Below are 23,244 nucleotides of genomic sequence, written 5' to 3'. Positions count from 1 at the left end.
AGGCAATGAAAAAAGGAGGGAAAGAGAGAGGGAGACATGAAACGGTTAGAGAGGGAGATATGAAACGGTTAGAGAGGGAGATATGAAACAGTTAGAGAGGGAGATATGAAGGAGTCACTGTGTGCTTTGTTTGAGCGTGAATGGCAATTTAACTTAATCTCTCACCATTTTCTCTTAAACAACTAGGCAAAAAGGACAGTCTGGGACTGGCTATATTTCCACACATACAGACACCAATTTGAACAGTTTTAATGACCAGATTGACCACTATAACACGCCAAGATTCATGTAGATCCACCCCCTCCGCACAAGAACTCCTGGCACTATAGGACATTCTTGTGTGGTGCACATTTTTAGACCAAAACATGTTACAGACACACAGTGAATTGGAAATATTACACCTCAATAATAACCAACACCAATACCATGCCACTACACACACTCATCAGAACCACACTGTCACACACATGCATGTAAACACACCCACATTTCCACCATGAAGCACCACACACACAGACACACACACACACACACACACACACAGGGGGAGAAAGGCTTGAGGATGGGGTGAATGGGTACCTTCAGAGAGAGAAGAGAGGAAGCAGCCACCCTGAACTCCAAAACAACTCCGCTGAGCCAAACCGTTTTTCTCAGAGTCCTCTCTAAAAACCACCTCCTGTAACACTGGAAAGAGATTGGAGAAAGAAGCATTTCCTCCAGTATTCACAAACCCAAGGACGTTGACACACATACTGGCTAACATTGGAACATGATGCAAGCGCATACTGTACATCAGCAACCTTTATAACCTTTTATAAACATTCATAACACAGCTGTTCGTTTCTTTGTCCTTTTGTAAGATGACTACAGAAACCTGTTTTTCAATACAACCAGCCCTCCTGAATAGAATCCAACATCATGCCCCTCTGAAAGGATGGGAAATGTTTGGGGCAAAATAGACCTGCTGCACAAGTTACCCTCAGTCACAGATTTGCAGCACAGCCACATCATCATTACATGTTAGAACCGTGTAAAAGATTAAATTAAACGCAGTCTCAAAAAGCCCCCTGTCCCTTCTAATAGCCGGGCAATGGCACACATTTCTGTTTCAAATAAACGCCGGGTCTAAATGAATTGTTTACATGGTTTAATGTTTGATTTTTTACATTACATAATTCAGTAATGACTCGAAAAAATGATGTAAATCATATATTTCTATCACCAGTAATAATCGTCTAGCCATTGGCTGCTAACAGTTGAGAACTGCTAGCTAATAGTGATGTGCAGCTTGCGAACGATAAGCTATTTTTGAACAAGTATTTTTACTGACTCAAGAGTCATGAATCAGTGACTCCTTCATTTTTGATGTTCATTTGACCTGTACTAGTGCTGGCCACAATGAGTCCTGCATCAGTATTAACACACACTTCTCAGGCTCAGCGACTCCAGAGACGTGCTCCGAGTCCGACCGTGAACTATCTGTCATATGAGCGTAGCAAAATAGATCATGAGCATAAATAAGAAAAATACACTTTTAGAACTGATAATTGATCACATGGTGGAAAAATGTGTGCAATTAATAGATTTTTAAATGTTATGATGCGCACAGCTTTTTAGAACCAAAACATGTACAGCTTCTGCTCAACGAACTCGAGAAGAAATCGTCTGCAGGGCTGCAGTTCGCAAACGGCATTCTGTTTATTACCCTCGTGGCAGTCAAGCAAGGCATTCTGTCAAGAGTCGTTTGCATTCTAGTCTAGATGCGGTCACAACTGGACCTCGCTTCAAATGTATCAAGAAATAATCTTATTTGTATGCCTAGCAATCAACAAATGTTAATTGTTTAAAGCACATGTTTACAAGTCTCAGTCACAAATGACAGCTTCTAATAAGCCCCCTATGTGGAAAGACAACCTGTGAACAAGAGGCTTGTAGAATCATGACTCTTTCAAGTTTTCAGTTCATTGTCAGCAGGTAAGGGGCCCTGTCTGCTCTGGGAATTACTGACTCAAAATTAGTCAAAAGATTTGAGTTTTAAAAAAAGACCCAAACTTCCCATTAGTACCAGCTAACTGGCAAGCACAAAAGCAGTTAACAACCTCGGCAGTACAGACCCCAGAAAATGCCCGATTGCCTTCTAGTGGCGAAAGTAAGAACTGACGAAAATGCACAATAAAAAGAGGAGAATAATTATTCTGTCAAGGAATAATTTTTATAGAGGGATGCTAAGACAAAATAAACTTGACACAGTGTGTAAATGATTACACAGTGCAGGAAATGAAGAAATTGCTTAAAATGCTGGAAGTGAATGCTGGAAATAAACAATTAACTGCAAATTAGCAAAAGCTGTGTGTATTAAGGAAATAGATGCCTGGCTCAAATAGAAGTCTGTCTCCAATAAGTGCCTGATTTAAGCAAATAAAAGCCTGGGCAATTAATTTAAGTTTCACGGTAGTTACATCAGTCTTTGGGAATTCAAAGATTCAGGTAAATGTGTAATATTGGGTAATATGTAACATATAATATACATGGCTCTTGTTCTATCCATGTAATGCATGTAGGCCTACTGTATATGTCAATCATTGGGTGCACCTTGCATGCTTTGTGGTGAGTCTGCGTTCTACTCTGCATGTGTTAAGCCCAGTGCACATTGTAGTGAATGTGTGTAGGGCAGCTGCCGAAGTGACTCTTCTTTTCACTGAATGCAAGAATTTCCTCTGTGTTGTCTTAGGAATTCAACATTCTCTGTGTTGATCTTGCCAACCCCCATTGTCTTAACTCTGAGAAGCAGAGGTTACATCCTGTAGGTCTGATGTCTGATTGAAGGTTAACTTTAGAGTAATACTATTGGTCAACAACTCAGATGTTGAATCCAAACAACTTAGATGCTTATTAAAGGGTCTTAGATTCATTGTTCTTTCTTTTATTTGTTCCTGACTAGCTGTGGAGCGATACCTACATCATCTGCTTCTCAGTGGTGAGACAATGGGGGTTGGCAAGATCAGCACAGAGAATGCGGAATTCCTAAGGCTACACAGAAGAAATTCTTCATACAGTGAAATGAAGAGTCACTTCGGGGGCTGCCCTACACGTGTATCACAGCGAGTGTGTGTTATTTTGTCAGCAAGTATGTGTTCTCTGCAGTGTGTGTGGTGCTGAATGTTTGTGGTAGGTGGATGGGTGGTTTGAGGTGGCTTACCAGGATAGGAGTGTATCCCGTTGGTATACACAGCTTCGGCAGTGGGCTGCCCATTGGTCTGATGGGGGGGCATCCCAGCGAAACCATTCACACTGATGGGCGAGGGGATACTGGTCACTGTGGGGGCGCCAATACCAGGGGGGGTACTGCCACCTGGCAGAGAGAAATAAATAAAGAGATGAGCAAGGGACATTGTCAGTTGTAAGGCCAGTTAACTGACAAGTTTGGTCTGACAACTGACAACTGACCACTGAGGGTGTTTTTTACTGACAACTAAGTCCCCCCCCACACCCGACAGCTGATAATATCTTAATATGATTGCCTTACAGGTGGAAAAGTTGAACCCTTGACCCCTGGCCTCACCTGACGTGGGGGTCATGTGCCCCCCTGGGAGGCCGTTGATGGTGGCCATGTGCTGCATCTGTGCAGCGGCAAAGGCTGCCATGGGGCTGAGGTAGCCCCCCTGCCCTACTGACGCCATCAACGCTGCCTGCTGCTGCTGCACCTGCATGGAGAGATGGAGTGAGGGGGAGAAAGGGAGATATTTTTATTTATTTTTTATTTAACCTTTATTTTACTAGCCAAGTCAGTCAAGAACAAATTCGTATTTGCAATGACAGCCTAACCCGGTCAAACACTAACCCAGATGACGCTGGGAAAATTGTGCGCCACCTCATGGGAATCAGGGTCTGTAGTGACGGCTCTAGCACTGAGATGCAGTGACTTAGACCGCCCCGCCACTCAGGAGAGAGGGATGGAGAGTGTGACTTTCTTATTCTGCACAATTGTAACTTTTTTTTATACTTTAGCTCATATTCTATTTTGTGCATGTGTGAGTGTGTGCGTACTTTTGTGTGTGTGTGTGTGTGTAAATAACTATATATGAATGGACTCAGCCATCGATCACGTGACACCATTCATTCCTATGTGAAACTCAGTAGCACATTGAAGCCAAATGGCGTCTCATGGAGACATAATATGCGCAGATTGAGCTTATCCAGGAAGGGATGTTGCAGGCTAGCTCAGTGCTGCCCAATGTTCCCTCCAAAAGATTTCTTCACTGAGTAAATTTCAGGTCTCGTTTTCACAGCGCGCATTTACTGTGAACACTGTACACTCTTTAAGTTATAGTTTTAACAGTGGCCAAATAGGCTATGGTGGCTATTTGATCATAATGTATGCCTACCAAAAACAATGGAGAACATGCATCCCATAACATTTTAACATGGAAATAGCCCTTCTATCATTCAGCCTACAGTAGCAGCCAAAGTGTGGTGTTCAATGTACATTCCATGAAACGTTTGAAAAAAACATGCAGGGCTTGACAACCTACAGTTCATACAATTGTCCTTCAGACAAGGTGACTGAAAATGTTGTTGTGTTGTGCTTGATGAAAAAAAACACTTTACAAAATAAAATGCATTATTATTCCCATTCCATTATAACAGAGAATCAGACAAATTATGCAACCCTTAGCGTATTCAAGCCTGTCTCAAAAAACATCACTGCCCCTTTAAAAAAAAAAAGAACTCTTCACCTGACTCGCTTTTCAAAGATGTCTAGAAATTTCCACGTTTTGTGCTCTTGTATGAATCAATCACTTCCTTATCGCTGACTACAAATTATCTATAACTGGGCTAATAACTCACTAACTAGCAGAGGATGTGAACAAATGTGCATGTGGCTACATATAGCTCTGACTTTGATCTCAAAACTCACGACCGCTCGTACTGTAAACACAGTCCAGTTCAAAGCAAATGGCACAGATCCATATACGGCAATGGTATATTTGCATATAGGCATACTGCAGCTCTGATTGGTTAGAGCTGCAGAGTTGTGTGTGCCAATGCAATAGAATCCTACTCTGATGCTTTCTGCCTACAATGTTGCATTTAAAGTGCAAATGTTGAGTTGATTCGATCGAAATTGACACAGTAAAGGGAAACGTTTACAGTGTTAACAGGGAAAAATCTAGAACAGTGATCGCCAACATTGTCTGAGTCAAAATGCAAGCTGAGATCTACCGCTCAGATTTTTTTTAACCTGACTTAAAAAATGTAAGCCTATGCAACATTAACCAAAAACAGTACTGTAGCAATGAGGTTTGTCCAGTAAGCTATAGATCAAATCAAATCAAATCAAATGTATTTATATAGTCGTTCGTACATCAGCTGATATCTCAAAGTGCTGTACAGAAACCCAGCCTAAAACCCCAAACAGCAAGCAATGCAGGTGTAGAAGCACGGCCCAATACATTATCACCACATATTGGCTTTACTTGAATTGCCCTGCCAATCTATTGTTGTTCGGGCCATTTGAGATAGGCTATATGATCACACCAGTAATAGAGCCGTTGTTGTATCACTTGTAAGGCACAGCAAAGTGAGTATACAGTTAAATCATTTCATTTTAATTTTACTGAACTGATGTTGCCCACATCTGATGGTCAGTCTCAGCGGAAGAAGACAGCAGCAGACTGAGGTGCCGCCTCTCAACATCCCTCCGCTCATCCCTCAGCTCTCATTGACACTGACCAAAAAGGGACACTGTCTCCCAGCTTATTGCAAAACTTGAGTCGCACCTCATTATTTCAGCCTCATACACAAATTCATGTTGTCACACTCTGTTTGAACAGAGAAAGTGAAATATTCCTCAATACTAAAAAGACCCAAGCTCCTAATAATGACAACAACGCAAGCCTATAGATACACTTTCCTCTTCATTCATTACTGCTGCAGTGCTTGTTGTAGCACTGAGGGGAAATAGGAAGAACACACATTTTATGGATTCTAAAAGTGTTGAATAGAAAGTGTTGACAGTGCTGAGTAAGAACTTAAACATGAACTCAGTCATAAAAACAGTAGCTCTTTGCTGTATTCATTGACAGTCTCTCTCTAGTCTGGTTTTAAATGTTTTGAAATCTCACACTATAAACTTTGCTCTAGCTTTCTTTTATGCCTGCTCCGTTACTGGAGACACGGTCACTGCAGCTACTTGATTTGCTCTCCTGCCGGGAAAGCAGAGTTTTTACCTTCAGACACATGAAATGGTTAAAAAAGGCAACAGTTCACCTCCCCGGGGCGCAGGGCAGTTGAATTGGTTGCACCTACCGCCGTACCAATGTGTCAGAGGAAACACTGTACAGCCCGCCGCAGGAGTCACTAAAGCACAATGGGACATGGACATACCGGCTGGCCAAACCCTCCCCTAACCCGGATAATGCTGGGCCAATTGTGCGCTGCTTCATGGGTCTCCCGGGCGCGGCCGGCTGTGAAACAGCCTGGGATTGAACCAGGATCTGTAGTGACGCAGCTAGCACTATGATGCAGTGCCTTAGACCTCTGCGCCACTCGGGAGGCCCCCTTTACAGAAATGCTGGGCAATATTGACCGGTTGCTGACCACTGCTCTAGAAAGTTGAGTGGGTGTGTTGAGTGTAGGCTGATATTTATTCTGTGTGGCTGTCCCGGGGAGCTGCATGGCAGTCTCGGGCTACTGCGCCCGCTCACATGGGCAGCTTAGAGCGAACATTGGTGCTACCCCCACTCATTAAGTAATTCAAGTTGAAGGCCGACCGGGGTACTGCAGGTTGCCATTAGCAACAAAATGATCCTTATAACTTCTTCTGTATGCAATAAAAAAATGCTTAGTTCAAGGACATACATCTGGTGTATTAGATGCAATTATTGGTACCATGATTGTCTTCTAAACATTTTTTTCATTTACGCTAAAATTGACCACGAAGATTTCCATTTTTTCCATTCACTATAATGGGGGATCCTGTTTTCTGCTAACTATGCCTGCAGTACCGTGGTCGGCCTTGAATATCCATGGTTTCAATGAGAGGGGGAAGTCATTCTCCCCTGGTGTGTCCTACCTGTGCATAGGCCCCGTAGGCCCCAAACTGCAGGGCCATGGGGTTGAAAATACCCATCTGACCAGCCATCTGCTGCATGCGCCGGATCGTGCGCTCCTTATCTGTGTCGGCAAACTTCACCACCAGACTTGAGGATGCACCCTGCCACACACACGCAGGTAAGCATGCGCGCACACACACACACACACACACACACACACACACACACACACACACACACACACACACACACACACACACACACACACACACACACACACACACACACACACACACACACACACACACACACACACACACAGAGATAGCAAAGGAGTACATATGTTAACACATACACACACACAATACAAAGGACACACACTAGCTGATACACTCACCATATTGAATACTGAACTCACAGGCATTGTCTGGCTGCCGTGTAGAGCACTGATAGCTGCCTGAGCTTCAGCGTGAGAGGAGTACTTTACAAACGCACAACCTGAGAGAGAGAGAGAGAGAGAGAGAGAGAGAGAGAGAGAAACAGAGAGAGAAACAGAGAGAGAAACAGAGAGAAAAAGAGAGAAGCAGATAGTGTGAAAGAGACAAAAAAGACAGTCAGTCAGACAGTCAGTCACTACCCACGGGGCACACACTGGTTGAATCAATGTTGTTTCCAAGTCATTTCAATGATATTAATTTTTTAACCAATGTGGAATAGACGTTTAATACCCACATCATTCAAACCCGCTTTCATTAGAGGTCAACTGATGAAGCCTAACGATGATGCTTACACTTACAGTGTAACCCTTACTACCTCTAAAGCGTTACTATCGATTAAACCTAGTGATGAGTCTAGATGATCAAGCTCACAGCAAATATTCGGCATCCCCCATGCCATCGTTCCCATTCAACTCAGTGAAGGAGCTCACTGATGAGGCTTACTGATGACTGTGAATGATCAAGCATACAGTAATTATTGGGCTTAGTTGTGATGGAGCCTATTGATTAGTGTCAGCCCACTGATAATGAAGTGAAGCAATGAAGCGGCACTGAAGAAGCTAATGAGGTTTACTACTGAAGCCTGCCAATAAAGCACACTGATGAAGGGTGTACGGTGAAGTTACCCCTAGACGCCGATCTTGGGTCAGTTTGGCATTTTTCCCACAAATGGTTCATGTTAGGATTGGGGGAGGGGAAGCTGATCCTAGATCTGTACCTAGGGGAAACTTCACCTCGAGCCTGATGAAGAGGATGGTAAAAGCTTTTAGGATCACTGTTAGCCAGACATAAGCTATTGCACATCTAAAGATAAATGCCAGAAAGGATTCAAGGATTCTAATTCAAGGTGTCAATTGTTCAAACTCAAAGCTCAAATAAATACAAATAAATAGATAAATAAATACATGTCTTTAATGATATGGCGTGAGGATGAACATAACAAAATTATGAGAAGCTGGAACCACAGACACTGACCTTTACTGTTTCCATCAGGACCTCTAAGGATGGTGCACTCTTCAATGCTGCCGAAGGACTCGAAGAGACATCGCACATCATCTTCAGACTGCTGCTTGTTGAGCATGCCCACAAAGAGTTTTCTGTCTTCTGAAACAAAGAGGAACTGGTCATGAACAGGTATGTGTGTGTGCACGTGTGTGTGAGTGCCTGTGTGAGGTTTGTTTGAGTGTGAGTGGGTCTGTGAATGTGTTCAAGTGTGCATGGATTTGTGTGTGTGTGTGTGTGTGTGTGTGTGTGTGTGTGTGTGTGTGTGAGAGAGAGAGTGTGTGAGAGAGTGTGTGAGAGAGTGTGTGAGTGAGTGTGTGTAAAGGGGCTGCTCTCCCTGCTGCCTCTCCCTGACAGGCTGTCCTTGCCGAGTCAACAAGACTAATCTCGGCTCTGGCCTTGCACAGGGGGGAATGTTAACAAGTGTGGCCCGGAGATCAGGGGTGGAGGACACGCACGCACACACACACGCACATGCACACACACACACACACACACACACACACACACACACACACACACACACACACACACACACACACACACACACACACACACACACACACACACACACACACACACACAGAGCGGAGGGAAAAGTACTCCATTATCATACTATTAATACCTGAGTAAATGTATCTGGTTTTAAATGTATTTCAGTACAGTGGTGGAAAAAGTACTCGATTGTCATGCTTAAGAAAAAGTAAAAAGTAAATGCAACACATCATATTCCTTATATTACATAAACCAGATGGCACAATTGTCTTGTATTTTTATGTACGGACAGCCAGGGGCACACACCAAGGCTCAGACATGATTTATAAACGCAGTCTTTGTGTTTAGTGAGTCCGTCCGATCAGAGTCAGTAGGGATAACAATGCATTATATTGAGCAGGTTTACATTTATTCTCATGAATCTTGCACTGGCGGAAGAACTAAGCTATTTTTGCTAGATGGGCTAGCTGTAAAGTCAAAATTGTATGTGTTATAAAAATCAGCTTTTTGGTCTTAATTTTAGGTTAGGGTTAGGCATATGGGTTTAACATTGTGGATAAGGTTAGGGTTAAGGTTAGGGTTATAAAAATCAGATTTTTATTACTGTGGCTACAGGGTCTACGTTATGGGCTAACGTACGTCCTTGCCCGTCAAAAGAAAATATTGATCATTTATTTGACCGAGACCTGCTAAACAGACATGCGTATCAATTTCAAATAAAGCCTCTGAGTGAGCAAAATAGTATGTGTATATGTCTACCATGTATCTGATTCTGTCTGGACAAAAACAGTATGTGTCTATGTATACCATGTATCTGATTCTGTCTGGACAAAAACAGTATGTGTCTATGTATACCATGTATCTGATTCTGTCTGGACAAAAATAGTATGGCATGTCATACTATTTCTGTCCAGACGGCATCAGATACATGGGTTACATTTAGCAAGACAGAGGGGTTCTGTTTTGCTCGCTCGGATGTTTTCTCCGGTGAGATTGTTCCAGCAGAGAGGAAGAGGCGAAGCGAGAGGGCCCACTCTCGCCAAAATCTATCCATGATAAGCGAAATGTGTATAAAAAATAAATACAAATAAATAACACGTCTTTAGATGTGAGGTACTATTACAATAGGGCCATCCATGGAAGCTTTTTACACTTTCAGTCAGCTGAAAGCTTAGATGCAGCAGGTCTCACAAAAACCATCATTGATTGCCTTGAAAAAATATTGTGGGGCATGAGCGGAAAGCATTCTAGTGTGTCTGCACGGATTTAAAACAGTGCAAGATTTGCATTTTATGTGCACTGTAATGCACATTGTTTGAATTTGGTTCTTGTCGATGCTGTAAAATCAGTGCCTGAGGCAGTTAACTTTTTTGCTCTCCTGCAGAAGCTGTATAACTTTGTACGTTCATCTCAAGTGGCTTGCAGTTCAGAAAGAGCTGTATCCACAGCAGCAGCCCAGGGAACTACAGAGACTTACGGATATAAGATGGGCATGCAGATACATGGCATGCCGTAATCTGAGGTATAGGCTTCCAGCAGTTCTGAGAGTGCTACAGGATATCACACTTGAAAATAGTGGTGATAGATCAGTGGAGGCAAGGGGCCTTCTTTCTCAGATAGATTTACATTTCAAAGGGCTTTTGGTTACCTTTGGTAAAGTGCTTGGTGATGCCAAATGTCTTTCTGACATGCTCCAATCGAGCTCTCTTAACCTAGCAAGGGCTGTAGGTGCCCTTACAGACACATCACAGGACTACAGAAGTGAGGGTTACTTTGGATAACTATGGAAAGAGGTTGAAGAGATTGCAGAACACTGTGAAATAAGTGTACAAACAGTGTGTAAAAGACAGCCTAAAACAAGCTTAAGATTTCACTACTCATTGATAATGAGCACTGTAGGACAAAATATAGTGACCAAAGTGATGGTGAGAGCTTCCAAAGAGCTATCTTTCATCAGGTGCTTGAGTCTCACAGCTGGGCTGCAACGAGGCATTTTTTAAATAGGAATTGCGAGATAATGCAAGGGGTCCAGTCTCTCAACCCAAAGAGTACAACATTCTTGAATGAGGAGCCTCTTTTTGCCTTTGCTCAGACATTTGAGTCAGATTTAGAGGACCTCAAACATGAGGTTCATCAAACCAAGCGACTTCTTGATAGGAGAGAGAAAAGTGGAAGGGACAGACCGTCTACTCTCCTTGACTTTGTTGTGTTTCTAGAACCTTATAAAGAGTTCTTCCATGAGCTATTTAAAATGGATTAAAACCCACCTTAGGACAACAATGGTTGATAACAGGTTAAGTCACCTCGGAATTCTCAGTGTTGAGTCAAGGAGGGCACGCTCCCTCAACATGGATGAGTTTGTGAAACATTTAGCCAGTTCTCACCAGAACCTCAGAATTATGCTGTTTTAAATCTACCTAGGATAATTTGGTATTTGGTACACGGTCCCTCTGGTCATGATTAAAACCTGCACGTAATAGCTAGTACACTGACATTCTAAAATGATAAATCCAAAGGGTATCATGTCACACAGATTTAATTTGGTCTTGATTAGGCCAATTCCAAAAAAAATATTTGCTGTTAGTTAACATAATATATATGAGCATAAATATGATACTGTAAGTTTGTAATATTGATGTGCACCAAAATTATAAAAAATGTTCAAGTCCAATTCTACTTGATACCTGGTATGTTAAATTGCAGTGTGTTTTTTTGTAAATTATTTTTTGTGTAAATAAACTATGCAATGTATCTTATCTCCTTGGAGCATGAGCTTTATTTTCTGAAAATATTTTGGATGTTCAACACTTATAGACCCAGATTATATATTCATGAAAACAGAGTGACCCACGTCTCTCCAATGTGTGTGTGTGTGTGTGTGTGTGTGTGTGTGTGTGTGTGTGTGTGTGTGTGTGTGTGTGTGTGTGTGTGTGTGTGTGTGTGTGTGTGTGAGAGAGAGAGAGAGAAAGAAAGAGAGAGAGAGAAATTGAGCTGCAGCTCTGAGGTAGACACTGACTATTCATAGTATGTTAAAGAATTCTAGTGAAGTAACCCTTTTGGACCACATCATCTGCCACACTGAAGAACTCCGGGTTAAGAGAATTATCACTTCTATCTCTAATCAGCAATCATAGGATTCATTCATGCTCCTTAGATGCCAGGTTAGGGTTACACACAAATGTTCTGTCATGGTCTATGGACCCCTGAAGTAGCCATGGCCAACCCCTGGCCACCCCATGTAGAAAACTCTAGTTCCGCCACTGTATATACAGATCTCTGCACTTGCAAATTGGGAAGGAAAGTTGGCGGGTGCACAGTGCACTGTTCGGATGCTGGCTTCCCTTCCCCTTAAGTAAAATTATGTTTTGCCAAAATGATATGATATTACTCCTGTCTAAATAAAATCATTATAAATCCTACACCAGAGAGCATGACTTAGTCACAGAGGATCATTAGCTTCTTAAAAAAAAATAGCTGAAGATTGTTTCAAATCACAGGTGCATATGCCTATGACTATTTTATTCGTAAGCCTGCAATTTGGGCAGTCTGCGTGGCAATAGGCCTAGCAGATTATTCACTTGCGACTGTCATTGAAAGGCTTCTAAAATATGTGTGAAGATAATGTATCTTGAGTATAATTTAAAATGTTGAAACAGAAGGGGAGGGGTGTGTGGCAAAGATAAGCATCTTTCCAGAATGCTCTCAGCTCTCAATTATTGCGCATTCGTTGTGTGAATTGTTTGGCCTTTGATTGTTAATTTTTTATAAATTCCCCATTACATATGTCACCAGTAGGCCTAGTAAATGTACCATTAATGCATGTATTAATTACAGTAAAACATTGTTTGCAGAGTTCACAACCGGCTACACTTTTGAGAAACAAGCATTGGATTATTTCATAGCCATCATTTATGAGTTTTGTCAATTTGTTAATTGTCTTTTGTTGGACTGATCCATGTGAGCATGGTTTATCTATTCTGATAACTTTAATAAGGGAGAGTGCGCCTGAGCACCCTTTGGAGGCCTAGGCTGTGCGCAAATGTAGGAGTGCCCACTTGGGATGTCTGATTTCTGATTGTCTTACCTCACCACGTCCACCAATAATAAGCTGAGCTTCGCAGTGATACAACAAAGACTGTTTTTTTTAAACATCATTGCAAATAATAATAGTTCCTCACAGTCTTTGGGAAATCTTTCCAACACTTTTCCAGCCTCGATAATCACCAGGTCTCCAGTTTGTGAACTGAGGGCCCGGAATAGGCTAGTTGATACAATGTTGCAAGTTAGCGAGTGACAGCTTTGGTGAGGATCCAATTGGTTTGGTAGCTTATGTTGCACTTCACTAGCGATAGCTCAAGTCAAGACAGATAGAAAGGGGGGCAGACAAGTGGAGTAGAGAAATTCATGAATTTTTATCATCATATTTTCTACTGTTTTTATTTGTAGGCGTTAGGCCCATGTATTTTACTTAGTTGACGATGTAAGTTATATGCGCTAATTTCTTTGATTGCCATTGGATCGCGGTGTATCAATGTGTCCATATGGCAGAGACTGGTGCTCTAGCATTAGTTGAATTTTATCTTTAAAATTCCGCTTTTTATGATTAACCACTTGACAATGATTTTGAGAAACAAAAACTTTATTAAAATGAAATGAAAATGATCATATAAAAATAATCATAACTGGCACGCAGATCGGTAGAAATGCTAGGATAAATTGTAAGCTTCCCCAAACTTCAAACTCACGAGCCGACCTATGGTCTTTACTATAACATCCATTAAAACAATTATAGTAGGTCCCTGGGAAAAAAAACGTGCCCGCCTAAAGAAATCACATGCTCCTCCAACTGATTAATTCTGCCGCCGGCCCTGTGTGGATATGCCAGTAAGTGATCACTGTGCAGAGCTGCCTCCAGGGCAAGATTCATGACAATAAATGTCAAACTACAGTACCAGTCAAAAGTTTGGACACACCTACTCAGTTCAGGGTTTTTCGTTTTTAGTGAAGACATCAAAACTATGAAATAACACATATGGAATCATGTAGTAACCAAAAAAGTGTTAAACAAATATTCTTTAAACAAATATTCTTCAAAGTAGACATCCTTCGCTTGATGACAGCTTTGCACACTCTTGGCATTCTCTCAAACAGCTTCATGAGGTAGTCACCTGGAATGCATTTCAATTAACTGGTGTGCCTTGTTAAAAGTTCATTTGTGGAATTTCTTTCCTTCTTAATGAGTTTGAGACAATCAGTTGTGTTGTGACAAGATAGGGGTGGTATACAGAAGATAACCCCATTTGGTAAAATACCAAGTCCATATTATGGAAAGAACAGCTCAAATATACAAATAGAAATGATAGTTCATCATTACTTTAAGACATGGTCAGTCAATCTGGAAAATGTCAAGAACTTTGAAAGTTTCTTCAAGTGCAGTCGCAAAAACCATCAAGTGCTTTGATGAAACTGGTTCTCATGAGGACCGCAAAAAGAAAGGAAGACCCAGAGTTACCTCTGCTCCAGAGGATAAGTTCATTAGAGTTAACTGCACCTCAGATTGCAGCCCAAATAAATGCAACTGTTCAGTGAATCAAGCCTTCATGGTCGAATTGCTGCAAAGAAACCTTACCAATGAGAATAGACTTGCTTGGGCCAAGAAACACGAGCAATGGACATTAGACCAGTGGAAATCTGCCCTTTGGTCTGATGAATCCAAATTAGAGATTTTTGGTTCCAACCACCATCCCTTTGTCAGACGCAGAGTAGGTGAATGGATGATCTCCGCATGTGTGGTTCCCACCATGAAGCATGTAGGAGGAGGTGTGATGGTGAGGGGGTGCTTTGCTGGTGACATTGTCAGTGATTAATTGAGAATTCAAGGCACACTTAACCAGCATGGCTACCACAGCATTCTCCAGCAATACGCCATCCCATCTGGTTTTCGCTTAGTGGGACAATCATTTGTTTTTCAAGAGGACAGTGACCCAAACACACCTCCAGGCTGTGTAAAGGCTATTTGACCAAGAACGAGAGTGATGGAGTGCTGCATCAGATGACCTGGCCTCCACAATCACCTGACCTTAACCCAATTGAGATGGTTTGGGATGAGTTGGACCGCAGAGGAAAGGATCAGTAGCCAACTTGTGCTCAGCATATGTGGGAACTCCTTCAAGACTGTTCGAAAAGCATTCCAGGTGAAGCTGATTGAGAAAATGCCAAGAGTGTGCAAAACTGTCGTCAAGGCAAAGGATGGCTACTTTGAAGAATCTCAAATATAAAATATATTTTGATTTGTTTAACACTTATTTGGTAACTAGATGATTCCATATGTGTTATTTCATTATGTAATGCCTTAACTATTATTCTACAATGTAGAAAATTGTAAAAAATAACAAAAAACCCATGAATGAGTAGGTGTGTCCAAACTTTTGACTGGTACTGTAGGTTGGCAAATTCACACACATGTAGGTAGTGAATTTGACCATATTGCTGTCCTGTCTGGTCCTTCGAAATGTAAGAAGTACTTTTAGTTCAGGGAAAATGAATGGGAGTAAAAAGTACATATTTTTTTAGGAATGTAGTGGTGCAAAAGTTGCACACACACACACAAACTCATTAAAGGCCGAAGCCTTCACAGTTCTCATGGGATGGCACCATTAATTCTCACTTCTCTCTTCGAGAAACAACTTGTAACACAACAAACAGAAATATTCAGCTGGAAATGAAATGAATAGGAACCAATGTATGATGAGAGTTTCACTTAGGGCCAGTTTCCCTGACACAGATGAACCCAACTCCTGGATTAAAAACAACTCTCAATGGAGAATCTCCATTTAAAGAATGCATTAGTCCAGGACTAGACTTAATCTGTGCTCAGGAAACCGGTCACTAATGTAACACCACCATTTAAATAAGGGCTTCATTCACTACATTGGCCTAAACTGAGAGGCCTGTGTTCCCAGGTCTGAATCAGTTCCTGGTTAGTGGGGAAGAATGAAAACTAGCAGTGGGAGCAAGGACTGGATTTGAGAATGAGGCACTAAGAGAAACAGGGGGGTGTGTAGAGGTAGAGGAAAGGGAGGTGGAGAGGGAGAGGAAGAGCGAGGGAGAGAGGTGGGAAACAGGAGGGATGGAGAGAGGTAAAGGAAGAGAGAGGGAGAGAAGTAAGAATCCTTCTCCAGCTCATCCACTGATTGTTTCTCTCTTGTCTCCCCAGCTCCATCAATCACAGTTAGAGGACCAGAATAAACAGGGAGGAAGTCATGCAATCCCTCAGTAACTCTCTCTCTTTCTCCCTCGCTCTCCTCATTTTCTCTACCTCTTTATCTCTCTTTCTAAAAATGGTTCCCTCACACTCTCAATTTTTCTCTCTTCTTCTCCCACTCTCCTCTCCTCCGCCCATTCTCTATTTTTCTCTCTCTCTCATACAACAATGTTTATTCATGTTATGTTGCAGGCAGAAATATGTTACAGTGTGAAACCAAAACAAAAATTCTCGCTGCACTGGAAGAATGTTATCTTGAACTGGTTAATCAGTGGCCCATGTGTGTGTGTACCGTATGTGTTTGTGTGTGAGTCCTTTGAAGAAAATGAAAGTTACTGAGATAATGATTGACTTTTAAAAGGCCCATAGTTGACTGACCCCTTCACTCTCTCTAGCTGATGCTATTCAAAACTCTCAAACTTGTGTATGATTAATTCACAACTAAATATGTTATGCATGAAAAAAAAAAGAATAAGACAAACATCTAAAGAGGAGAGGAGCTATAGGAGGAGGACAGGCTCATTGTAATGTCTGAAACGGAATAGAGTCAAGCATGTGGTTTACATATGTTTAATGTGTTTGAAACTGTTCCTTTTATTCCATTCCAGCCATTACAATGAGTCCATCCTCCTATAGCTCCTCCCACCAGCCTCCTCTGATTTGCGTGTGTGCTTGTCTAGGCCAGAGAGGGGTAATGGTGCCACTGATGTGGGACGGTCGGCAGCTATGTTTAAAGAAGTGGAGCACTACCTCCTCGACTCTCGCTGTCCGCAGGCTTCACCTGGATAGGCCTGTTCATCTGGAGAGGGAGAGAGATTGAGAATAGAGAGGGTAGGAGGGAAAGAGAAAGAAAGAAAGTAAGGAAGAGAAGACAGAAGAGAGAGAGAGAGAGGGAGATGTTAGGATTGCTTACCTAACAAGAAAATAAAGCTGCACACCATTTCCTAAATGTCATTGACAGCGTTGGCAAATAAGTAACAATACTTGTAAATATGTTTTGAGATGTAATTGTGTAGGTTGGGAGAGAAGGACAACCTTTGAGATTTGATAGTACAGGTTCAGTAATTTAGAGAGAGGGATGAAGGATGGAAAGAGAAAGGGAGAGGATGTGTGCAAGCTCTGTTCCAGTACATTGCAGTTCACCCGGGCCTCATTACAGAGACCTGTACATTTGAATAATTCTGACTAGGTCTAACTTTCTGCCTGTCTGCTTGTCGCTCTGTCCATCTAATCTAGACACCCAGTTCTCATATAAGGCCTTGTCACCCTTTTCCATTCCTCTTTCCATTCCCCCTACACTCCTCCTTTACATTCCTCATTTCATTCCTAGTTTACACCCATTATTTTATTCCTCCTTTACACTCCTCTTTTGCACTTCTAATTTCATTCCTCCTTTACACTCTTACTTTTCACCCCTCATTTCCTTTCTCCTTTACAGTCATCCTTCCATTCCTCCACTGCCTGTCTGTCAATTCTGGCTGCTTTCCCACTGCTCTCCGGCTCAGTAATACATGCAAGCCACAAAATGCTCGCTGCCAATCAATATTTAATAATGCCAATCGCCACACTGCCAGGAGGGAAGGGGAGAGAAGGGGGGAGTAATAGAGAGAGGGGAGAGAGGGAGTGAGGGAGGGAGAGGGAAGCAGAGAAGGGGGGGAGTGAGAACAAGAAGGAGAGGGAGACTGGGGAGAGCTTGAACGATGTGCCACATAGGGAAAAGAAGTGTGTGTGTGTGTGTGTGCGTGCGTTATCAGGTAGTGTATGAAAGGATGTATGCTTCATGGTTCTGCAATTCTTCCACTTTGTTGCATTTACAATGTACAGACTAACCAAAACACTGCTGAGTGCTACACCTTAATGAATGAAATCAGTGGTTAGTGGACTAGGCAGCACTCTGGATGAGATGGAGCTCAATAAAGCCATGTTTTGCTCTAAAGTAAACGACCAGTAAACTACTAGAGGCTGACAATATTAGGGGAACACTTTGGTATATTACTGTCTTTTTACCATCTCTTCCTCAGTGTAAAAGGTCCAGGTCTGCTAAATCTCCCAATGCACTATAACACTCCTTCTTTTAAGGCCCAGTCCCCCATTCTCCCTCCTCATTCATCACCAGTAAATGTTTTTAATGTGTTTTGATGCATTATTTATATCACTCTGGCTGATGATATTGAGAGAGATAGAGAGTGAAAGAGAGAGGGAGGTGTGGAGAGAGGGCTATTGGGAAAGGGTGGTGGAGAGACTGAATGACAGCGAGAGAGAGAGAGCAAAGAGAGAAAAAGGGCTAGGAGTGACAGAGAAATAAGTGGGACTAACAGAAGTCACAGCTAGATGGTAGCATTGAGCAACATTATGCATCACGCACAACAGCCTACAACTCTCTACCTCCCCATTATACACTTCCCTGAGACAGAAAATACTATCTCCACCTCAAATTCACACAAAGGAGCACCATTAAACGCACCCACATTCACACGCATGTACAAACATACACTCAGGCACTCATACACATTTGCACATCCACCCACGGTGTCTTAGTGAGAAACAGACTTCTTACTGTTTTCTTGTGAGTTGAGAATTCTATGCTTCAGTCATCACACACACACACACACACACACACACACACACACACACACACACACACACACACACACACACACACACACACACACACACACACACACACACACACACACACACACACACACACACACACACACACACACACACACACACACACACACACACACACACACACACACACACACCCAACAACACCTTGCCCGGGAACATGCTCCTCCTCTTGCTACACACACAGATCTCAGCCCATTGTTGCTCCAGTGCTGCAGCAGCTCTGTTAGTTTGGCCTTGCAGAACACATGAGATACAATCAGTCCGCTGGTGTTGCGCACGCGCACACACACAGACACTTCTCTCCCCCTTTCCCCTATGTGGCACATCGTTCCAGCTCTCCCCAGTCTCCCTCTCCTCTCACACAATCACACACACGTTCAATGTAACATCGATAGGTTAAGGCTACATGATACTCGGATTTTGCTACAACCTAACCAAGAAATGAAAGTTTATAACATAGGCGCACAGGTTGAAAGACAAATAGGAGTAATCAAGGTGACAGACACATTCAATACCGCATTGTACACTCTTACCTGCATCTAGCTGATCTCGGGTGTAAACATTAGTCTAAAACAAAAGTTTCTATTGGATAAATTCAGAGTGGTCCCTCCTTGTTCCATTTGCTTACGTTTAAGAAGTGTTTTGCAACAGAATCGGTGGAATGAATACATCCGTGATCACCGCACACACACAGGCACATACTGCATCATTACTTTGCTTCTTGTATATTTGCGCTCTCCTCCTCTCACTTTTTCCCTTTTGCTATCTATGACCAGGTGCAAAAATCTCTGAGCCAAACCACTACACAACCTGTGACCATATTAAAGTTAGTAAACAAACTAGAACTAACGCGTTAGTACCAATAAGGCAATCCATGTGTACAATCACGCAGTACAGTGTACAGAAAGCTGTTTAGCAGTCTCACCGGAGGGCCCCGATGGCAATAAATTAATAAAACCGAAAGCTTACCTTGACTTGGAAAAGTTGCCGTGTTGTATAGCCTTAGTCAGCTAACATAAAAAGCATTCCTCTCTGGTTTAGTCAGGCTGTTGAGTAGGCTAAATTAGCTGCATTAAGCTTAAAGTAAGTGAAAGGTAAACTAAGAAAAATAATGAAATACAGCTAGCTCTCAGCTGCTTGTCCTTAATGTTTTGAAGAAAATAATTTGTTCAAAATATTTCAACTATTGTATTTCTCGCTCTTTGAGTCAACTACTCAGCATACTTTATGCATTACAGTGTAAGCTAGCTGTAGCTTGTGCTTTCAGTAATAGATTCATTCACTGACACTTTGATTGGATGGACAAGATGTTAGTTCACAATGCAAGAGCTCTGATAGGTTGGAGGACGTCCTCCGGAAGTCGTCATAATAACTTTGGAAGTCTTTGGAAGGGGGTGAGAACCATGAGCCTCCTAGGTTTTGTATTGAAGTCAATGTTCCAGAGGAGGACGGAAAATAGCTGTCCTATGGCTACACCATGGTGCTAGCCTAGAGGGGGCTGTTGAAGCTACAGTAGACGTTAAAATAAAACGTTATTGGTCACATACACGTATTTGGCAGATGTTATTTCAGGTGTAACGAAATGCTTGTGTTCCTAGCTCCAACAGTGCAGTAATATCTAACAATTCACAACAATACACAAATCTAAAAGTAAAAGAATGGAATTAAGAAATATATAAATATTAGGATGAGCAATGTCAGAGTGGCATTGACCACAATAAGGTAGAATAGAATACAGTAAATACATATGAGATGGGTAAAGCAGTATGTAAACATTACTAAAGTGACTAGTGTTCCATTATTAAAGTGGCCAGTGATTCCATGTCTATGTACATAGGGCAGCAGCCTCTAAGGTGTAGGGTTGAGCAACCGGGTGGTAGCCTGTTAGTGATGGCTATTTAACAGTCAGATTGACTGTTGAACAGGCTGTGGCTCAGGTGGTTGATGTACTTGTTGATCTTTTTGGCCTTCCTGTGACATCGGGTGCTGTAGGTGTCCTACAGGGCAGGCAGTGTGCTCCCGGTGATGTGTTGGGCAGACCGCACCAACCTTTGGAGAGCCTTGCGGTTGCAGGCGGTGCAGCTGCCGTACCAGGCGGTGATACAGCCCGACAGGAAGCTCTCAATTGTGCATCTGTAAACGTTTGTGAGGGTCTTAGGGCCTCCTGAGGTTGAAGAGGTGCTGTTGCGCCGTCTTCACCACACTGTCTGTATGGTTGGACCATTTCAGATTGTCAGTGATGTTTACGCCGATGAACACGTTATCCACTGCGGTCCCGTCGATGTGGATAGGGGCGTGCTCCCTCTGCTGTTTCACGATCAGCATCCATGATCAGAATTAATTTTGCAAAACAGTGTTTTTTAATCAGGTATTTAGTATAGTTTTATCTAAAAATGTTAACTTTTTATTTGTTTTTATTCACTGAGTAGGATGGTCCTCCCCTTCCTTTTCCGAGGAGCCTCCACTGACACACAGACAACTGTGTTTTAATCATAGCAATAAGATAAAAGTGAATCACATTGAGAAGAAAGTCTAACACTGGAGGAGAGGTCATTTCCTCAACAAAATGAGAGAGCACTGCTTGAAATTCTTAGTGAGAATGAGACTTGCTTTACTTTCATATTCCTTCCTCAGATAGTAGCAGTAGTCTTTTGTTACAGTCTTCAATTTAACTGGTGTTTACTTAGAAATTGCATAATGTTGCATAATGTTATAACTACTATTTGATGCTTTAACATAACATACAATTGTATTGGCCATCAAATTGTTTTTGTATTTTTGCTCTGTTTAATTCCAAACCTCACAGATACCACACACACTGTGGTGACAATTTACCAATTGAATTGACTAAGAAATAAATAAAAACAGCCAGAAAGTATCAATTGTTACTGTTGTTTTCTAACTACTATCTGTGCCAGGATTGTAAAGTAAAGTGTTAACAATTCTCCCTTCCTCTCACACCCCTCCTCACTATAGTAAGACAGGACAAGTCCTTTTCTTTCACGTCTCATACATATGGGAGAGGAGAGAACAATTCTTCAAGGCCTAGTTGTTTGGCCATGTATTGAGTAGCAAGTCAGTCACATGGGAGGAAGCAAAACAAATGCTAAATAAAAAACCATCAAGATGAATTATGAATTGGCACAATCTGTGCTTCTCTTGGCGACTCCTGCAGCCAGTCGGCTACTCTAACTGTGATATGGTCAGACGCTGCATCACTGATAAGAAGCTGTGCTGTTCAGGGTACACACACACACACACACACACACACACACACACACACACACACACACACACACACACACACACACACACACACACACACTTTATAATTCAGATTTTTAGCATTCGGTTTTCCGCCTGATCAATTTAAAAAAAAGACCCATGGTAATTTTCTTTTTCTTAAAGGCCCAGTGCTGTCAAAACCTTATTTTCCTGTGTTTTATATATATATTCCACAGGTTGGGATAATACTGTGAAATTGTGCAAATGATGATAATGCCCTTTCAGTGAAAGAGCTGTTTGAAAAGACCGCCTAAAATTCCAGGCTGTTATGGTGGGATGGAGTTTTGACCTGCCTGTTGACATCACCATGTGGTAAATTTGTTAACAGACCAATAAGAAAGAGTTTAAAAACCTCTCTGCCAATAACAGCTAGTTTACAGTTTTCCTCAGACAGTCCTAGCTAAATGATTATCTTTGCTAAGAAGCTATTTAGTTTCTTTTTGACTATTTTAATTGAAAACAATCACAGTAAGTTACTTAATTGTTATCAATAAATTATTTGATATTGAGATAAAAACATCTGCATTGTATGTTTAAATTATTTAGAGTTCACAGCCTGCAATCCTTCACAATTAATTTCCTTGACAGTCCTTCCCTCTTTCTTTCATTCATCTTAAAAGGACTCAGATGAAATAATACTGGGTGTCAAGGCACAAGCAGTTTTAAATGCTAGGCAGAAAAAAAGACTTTGGGAAAATCTCAAGCAATCACGTCTTCCGTGGCTGATTTCTCTTTGTCTCCATCAGCTATGTGTTCAGCAGGCTACAGACTAGTCTTCACTCCTCTTCCCACATCCTTTCTTTCAACTGTTTCACACCAATCTATCTCAATCTCTTGTCCTGTTTATGTCTTCTCTCTTTCTTTTCAAGTTACAGTTTGTCGATAGTTTAAGCAACTAGAGACCAAAATATACATTTTTTAAATATACAGTACATTCGCCTTTCATTTTGTCTGTCAGACAAAAAAATGCATCAGAGTTTGTGACAACAGCAGTGCATTTAGCCTTCAAACA

At 41.9% G+C, this 23,244-nt stretch overlaps 1 protein-coding gene across 1 annotated transcript in view; it reads right to left on the bottom strand.

Moving 5' to 3' along the window:
• The window catches only part of LOC139413668 (CUGBP Elav-like family member 4), a 107,800-nt gene that overhangs the window by 5,760 nt on the left and 78,796 nt on the right, over nucleotides 1–23,244 (bottom strand). Inside the window, exons 3-9 of the mRNA XM_071161308.1 lie at nucleotides 17,064–17,112; nucleotides 8,528–8,656; nucleotides 7,474–7,553; nucleotides 7,076–7,216; nucleotides 3,563–3,704; nucleotides 3,200–3,352; nucleotides 580–684 (exon numbers count right to left, since the gene is read on the bottom strand). Of these exons, the coding sequence (XP_071017409.1) occupies nucleotides 580–684; nucleotides 3,200–3,352; nucleotides 3,563–3,704; nucleotides 7,076–7,216; nucleotides 7,474–7,553; nucleotides 8,528–8,656; nucleotides 17,064–17,112 (799 nt within the window). The remainder of the gene's footprint in view (nucleotides 1–579; nucleotides 685–3,199; nucleotides 3,353–3,562; nucleotides 3,705–7,075; nucleotides 7,217–7,473; nucleotides 7,554–8,527; nucleotides 8,657–17,063; nucleotides 17,113–23,244) is intronic.

The sequence above is a fragment of the Oncorhynchus clarkii genome, chromosome 7 (genome assembly GCF_045791955.1).
Source record: "Oncorhynchus clarkii lewisi isolate Uvic-CL-2024 chromosome 7, UVic_Ocla_1.0, whole genome shotgun sequence".
Lineage (NCBI taxonomy): Eukaryota > Metazoa > Chordata > Actinopteri > Salmoniformes > Salmonidae > Oncorhynchus > Oncorhynchus clarkii.
This window is presented reverse-complemented; position numbering and strand designations above follow the sequence as displayed.